General features: G+C 47.5%; 1 protein-coding gene across 1 annotated transcript; it reads right to left on the bottom strand.

The window, feature by feature from the left end:
* Positions 1 to 3,420: 3,420 nt before the first annotated feature.
* Positions 3,421 to 5,183, bottom strand: LOC147435291 (ferric reduction oxidase 6-like). The gene is made up of 5 exons (XM_086487938.1): positions 4,890 to 5,183; positions 4,493 to 4,782; positions 4,184 to 4,393; positions 4,066 to 4,152; positions 3,421 to 3,991 (listed from the first exon to the last, which is right to left on the bottom strand). Exons 1-5 carry the CDS (start codon positions 5,166 to 5,168, stop codon positions 3,421 to 3,423), a joined length of 1,437 nt encoding a protein of 478 aa, XP_086344064.1. The 5' UTR covers positions 5,169 to 5,183.
* Positions 5,184 to 6,044: the final 861 nt, after the last annotated feature.

The following is a 6,044-nucleotide window of genomic DNA, read 5'->3' as shown; positions in this document are numbered from 1 at the left end:
TATGCTTTAAATTATTGATAGTATATATGTTATTTGAAGATTTATCTAATGATTAAACCATAATTTTGCAAGAAGTTGCCGTGAAGCGCCTTTCGACACGCCAAGAGGAGAAGTATGGGTACAAGCATGGACTTGTGGCCCTTTTGACCCAGCTGGAGGAGGAGGGAGAGGACGTCGATTGGGAGGCATTACCATGAGGGCTTTTCACTCAGTGACCTCTTGCATATGTACAACTTTGTAGTACTTATGTTTATGGTATGGTTAAGGTTTGACAGTCAACTTATGTTTATGGTTTATGGTTATGGTTGTGCAAGGTTATGGTTATTGTCATGGTTTTGGCAATCGTGCTATGGTTATGGTTATGGCTATGCTTGTGCAAGGTTATGGTTATGGTTTTGCTATGATGGTATAGAAATCGTGCTATGGTTATGGTTGTGCAAGGTTATGGTTATGGTTTAGGTGATGGCTATGGTTTTGCTATGATGGTATAGCAATCGTGTGATGGTTATGGTTATGGTTATGGTATGGCACACAGGTTATGTTTATGGTTTTACAGTTTTCGACTCATGGTTTAATCATGTTAACAAGTTATGTTATTCTTACAATTTTGCTATTTACCATACACTCGCTCTTTAGCGTCAGCTTGTAGATGGAGTACAGTTGCTTGTGCACTCTTCCTTTGGGCAGAGAGGGTTGTTTTCTTTTATTGCAGTACATGCAGCATTAGTTCCCAGCCCTCTCTGCCCAATTTTTTTTTGCAGGTTCTGGTCGTCGGTACAGGTTACGGTATGGGTCACGAAATAGGCGTCGAAATTTAATTTATTAATACCGATGTTTATTCCATTGATTATTCCGACGCTTGTTTATAGGCCTATTCTGACGCGCGCTACACCGATAGTTATACCGAGCTACGATACCGGCGCCTCTTCCGAACCTTATTTCAACGCTTTTAAGTTTAAAATTTAGCGTTATTTCGTCGGTACCTGCGCCGAATTCTGCACGACCTCTTGTAGTGATTGTTGGGATGCGGGTTTTTGTTGCATCTCTTGTGTGAACAATCTTTTTCACCTAGAAAAGTCACATGTCAATAATCCATGTGAAGAACCTCTTACAACCCATGTGTAAAGGCTAGCCACTTGTATTTGTGCATAGGTAGCCACATCTTATGCTCATGTGTCAAAAGGCTATCTCTTTGTATATGCCTACATAGAAGCACATTATACTGAATACAAGTAAGTCTATCATTTGCAATTATACTCTATTGTATTGTGGAATAGTCTCTCTCTCTCTCTCATCTCTCATCTCTCAAACTCTAAACTAACCTCTCCAAGCATGCCATTAGCACGAATGGCACACTAATCCACCAACCTTAACCCAACAAATTGGGTGGCTCAAATGAGCATCTTTATTTTTGAAAAGCAACTATGTGCGATTATGAGTGTGGTAATAGGCGCGGATATATTTTTGCAACTATTATTGCACCTATTACTGATCTATAAATCATTATCGCACTCATTCCCGCCGGTACTACCGCTCATGCAAACTCTTTTATTTCTATTTTTCTTCGTTAAACCGAGGCAATGATGGCGGTTCTGGACTTAGGCTCTTACACTGTAGCTAAGATTTTTGTAGAGGTTGCAACTTATTCTAGCTACATGCGATGCATGCAGCCAGTCAACAAAACCGTTTGTTTGCAGTGCTTGGAGCCCAAACATCCCCCATAGCCACTTGGGGAGACAAGACTCTTACTTTTCCTTTTAAAGGCCATTTCTCTAGCCCTTCTCTAGAATAACACCCCCAAATTGAGGACACGATCCAAATATTTGGACCATTGGTGATCAAATAAGAATGAGCAGGAGAACGAAATTTAATTGTAGGCTTGTAGTATCAGCAGCAAAGGGGAAACCCTTTGTGATTAAACTTCGACAATGCATAGGCAAGAGATTTACGAAACCGCTTGTTAAAAAATAGGGTGCCAATACACATATACTAACCCCACCAGAATTGGGACAACCTCCAACGAGGCTTGAACCTCTGTCCGGCATCAAGCTAGACGTCCCATCTCTCACACTTGAGTGACGGTTCTTTTAAGTGTTGTGAGACTCCCCCCCTGGCTTGGATAGTCTCCCATTTTTGGGGGTGTGCACCTTCCACCGTAGAACGGTAGAAGGGTTAAAACCCCCGGGTTGCAGCCTTCTAAGAAGTTTAGGCCCTGGCCCTAGGGCTGGCCGCTGGTCCCTGGCTGGAGCAGTGGAACCGCTCAAGGAGCTGGCGGCCGACGGCGTAATAGGCTTGCGAGAATAATATCCATCTTGTTTCCTTATTACTAATTACTTTATCTGCAGTATAGTCTGTATAAGGCTCATTCGGTGTTCTCGTGTGGCGGGCACAAGCTGCTGGCCACTTTTTTCATGCTACATCTATAATTGCAGTACGCTAGAACGGACAGTACTGGCGCTGCATGTGATGTGACCCCAGGAGTCGATCAACGGAGCAGCAGGAGGCGCACGCCAGACAGGCCGGGTACAATTTTCATTGATATTATGGAGGCGCAGCTTCGGCTTCTCATCATCGCCAAGCATGCCCTGCAGAGCGTCATGTGCGCAGCTAGCCTCTTGTGGCTGTGCTGGTGGCTGGTGTCGTCGGAGCCCATGAAGGACCAAGCCCCAAGTACTTCGACAGGCTCGAGGAGAGCAGAGGCCCTCTCGATTCTTTCGAGTGGATGGCAAATACGGTAAATATAAATTCTCCGATCGCTTCTTATTGTATGTTGTATATGCTGCTCCTGCAGTTCTACGTCCCCTAAAGCGGTAAATTACTATAAGGACACAGTGACGCTGCTAATGATATTGCTGCATCGCAAGTCTGGTAATCATATATCAGGCCATGCCTGTCGTTGTCCTGTCGTTGTGGTGGCGCTTCTCAGTTTCGGACTGATAGAGGTCAGGAAAAAAATCAAGTATGTGGACCAGCTGTCGCTCTCGGAATTTTACGGGAATATTGTAGTCATGATCGTAAACCAATGTGTCATGGCATTGATTACTGCATCAACCTGCAGGTCCTTGGAGCGAAAAAGCGGCTCGGAATTTTCCGGAGCGCAGTCCGCCCACGCTACCAGGCCCGCTCGCCCAAGCGTTGTCACGACGTACCCTTTGGTGGTCCGAACCGGGTGGTGGAACCCTTTCGGAGTGCTGACGGCGGCAGAGGCGCTGGCCATTGTAGGCGTGCTCTTTCTAGTGCTTTACGGCTATGGCCGCCTCACCAAACTGGACTTCGGGGAACTCGAAGAGAGATACCATTCTGATCCCAAGTTGAGCCTTACAAGGCCGCTGTGAGTCATAATATACGTCCTTCCTCTCATCATCGTGCATACAGTTAGTTGCCTTTATAAGTGTAGAACTGATGGGGGCGTGCCCCAGTTCAGCTGCCCACCATATAAGCATAGCTTGTAGGCGGGTCAGCTACTGCTAACACTGCCACTTTCCAGCCATCAACACAAAGGCGGAGAGTCCCACTCCAAGGAGATGCGGCGGCTATGTTTTCTTCATCCAGACGCGTGCGGACGATGGGTTGAAGCTGGTGTGCAAGTTGGTCATGATGAGGAGGAGCAGGAGAAGGAGAATTGCTCGCAATACCAACTTTTCGCGAGTCAGGAGGTGTTGCACTGCTGGAAGCCTTCGTCGAAGAGAGCCACCAAGCTAAGACAATAACACCTCCGAAGATGGTTGTACCAAGTATCATGGATGCCACCACGATATGCGCACGAGTGAAGTTGGTTGGGAAGTCATTTCGGAGATGCTTGACGATGTACACATTGGAAAGACCCCACAAAATGTAGAACCCCGCCATGGATGCCAACATTGTGACGGCCACCTTGCTGGACCTGCCTTTGGTGCTCACACTCGAGATGCCTTTGATGCCCCTTGTACGTGCAGGAGAAATGGTGATAGGGCCATTCATCGCATCGACATCATCACTCTTTCCATTGCCCCTTGTACGTGCAGGAGAAATGGTGATAGGGCCAGATCAAGCGTTTCTTGAAGGGAAGGATCTGGCAGTGAATACTCACCTGAGGCCTGAAGCATGCGCATATGCCTATAATCAGAGAGTGAGGCGGAGGTGACAAAGGCCGAGACGTGTATGCACAGCCCCCGCTTTTCATTTGGGCGAAATTTAACCGCAAATCTTTTCATATCCAGGTGAAATCTGGTGGGGGTCGATGCTGTTGAGAACGCAGAGCTCCTCCGGCTTTCGCACACAGTGGTAGAGGTGGATGGAAGTGGGCAACGAGGCAGCGCCTTGTCCACGCCTCTGTCTATGTAGAACGTCGCAAAGCATGGCAAGCAAAGGAGTGAGACCAATGCCACCTCCAACAATCACAAGAGTCTTGTACCTGTATTGCATTTCAAAACGTGTTTAGAGTGGAGCTGATTGTCTATTTACACACACACACACCCACCCAGTAATAATCTAGCGGTAAATCACACAGTACCTCAAAAAGAGGTCTGTCTCGTCTCCATAAGGTCCTTCAATTCCTGCTTTGAAAGAGAAAGGACAACCACCTCCGGTGCGACCACTGGCATCGGCAGACTTAAGAAGCTGGCTGTGGAGACTGCTAGTCCATTTTCCTAAAGGCTTGATCACTATGGAGAGCTCAGGCTTCTCATCCAAAGGCGTGGACGTGACACTGAAGAAGTGCGATTGCAGTTTCATTACTTTGGAGAGGCTAGGAAAGCCAAGGTACCAACTGTTCAATGCATGGTAGTTATAAGAGAATAAGTACTAGTATGGTTTAAACTTGGCCTTTTGCTGTTTTCAATTGAGCATGCCACTTTGGGTGTAATCCATAGCATGATGGTTTGTGTGAATATATTTACAGAATTTTTAACGGCGTACGTACCTCCAGTGCTTTCAAGGTTTGTAGCAATGCGGAGCTGAATGGCACCGGACTCCAGCACTGTAGCGGACAGCACATCCACGGACTGTCTGGACTGAACCATGCGCAGGAAGCGATCGATGACAAAAAGAAGGACCGGCACAATGAAGAAGTGAATGGTGTACATGACATGGTAGAGCCAGAAGAGGAGAAACACCACGTAGAGGTGGTGCACGCTGAAGAAGATCTCGTACCACCTCCGTCGGAAGTAGGAGAGGGAGGTTACCCACATCAACAACCCAGCCAGCCAAGCCCCCAGCCCTGCTACCAAGGAGCACCTCTCTCGTTCTGTCACCCATTCGAGTATCTACCAAGTCCATCATATGTTCATGACATGACAGTGAAGACAAAATAATTAGATTCTCGTAAGCAGTTGCTCTAATTATCATGATATACAATATCTATATTAGGCTGCGCTCCTTCGATCAGTAAACGATGTAGAGCACACTAGGCCTATGTGCAGTCAGGAGCGTGAGCGCAGAGACTGCCGGCCAGATGTGATACTTGACCGCATGCTCGTACGACACCTTCATTGCCCGCAGCAGCGGAGACCCTCGAGACACGGGGATCCAAAGCAAGGCAAACGGTATGAGCGCCGCTCGACCTAAATTCTCTTAGCACGAGCACAACTGGCCCGGCCAGCCAGCCAAAAGGAATCGGGCAGGGCCGACTAATGACGTGGCGTATGCTTTTTTGGGCCGGCAAGTGGCTGGCTGGCCGTTGTAGCCCACGCCCCACCTCTCCCAACAAGCGCGAAGCCATTCCCCTCAACCAATCAGCGCGTACTCTTGGCAACGGCCTACTTTGCCTCTCCCGGCTACTTTAGTCGCATGCCCAAACTTGCTTCTCCATTGTCATCCCCTGCAACGCTTCATTACAGCAGCTTTCAGCTTTCATATCGCATGCAAGTATTAGCCATTCTTACTTACTAAGCTAATTCCATATCGCATGCAACTGCTACACTGCATTATACTGCAGTTGCGCCCTGTTTGAGGTGAGATACCCACTCTTGTATGCCGTTGCCTTCCATTGCCTTTGCTCATCGCCTTCAACAGCAGTTAGCACATTGCAATCGTCTTTGGAAGCAATCATCATCTCTTCGCAAGCC

Source organism: Adiantum capillus-veneris, chromosome 18, assembly GCF_014529385.1.
Source record: "Adiantum capillus-veneris isolate H3 chromosome 18, ASM1452938v2, whole genome shotgun sequence".
NCBI classification, from domain to species: domain Eukaryota; kingdom Viridiplantae; phylum Streptophyta; class Polypodiopsida; order Polypodiales; family Pteridaceae; genus Adiantum; species Adiantum capillus-veneris.
Note: the sequence above shows the minus strand (reverse complement) of the source record. Positions and strands in the feature narration are given on the sequence as shown.

Coding starts and splice junctions, on each gene's coding strand:
- LOC147435291 (XM_086487938.1), bottom strand. CDS start 5,168: ATGTGGGTAACCTCCCTCTCCTACTTCCGACGGAGGTGGTACGAGATC. Junction 4,783..4,889: donor GCACTGGAGGTACGTACGCC/GTTAAAAATTCT, acceptor AAACCATACTAG/TACTTATTCTCTTATAACTA. Junction 4,153..4,183: donor TCACCTGGATATGAAAAGAT/TTGCGGTTAAAT, acceptor AAATGAAAAGCG/GGGGCTGTGCATACACGTCT.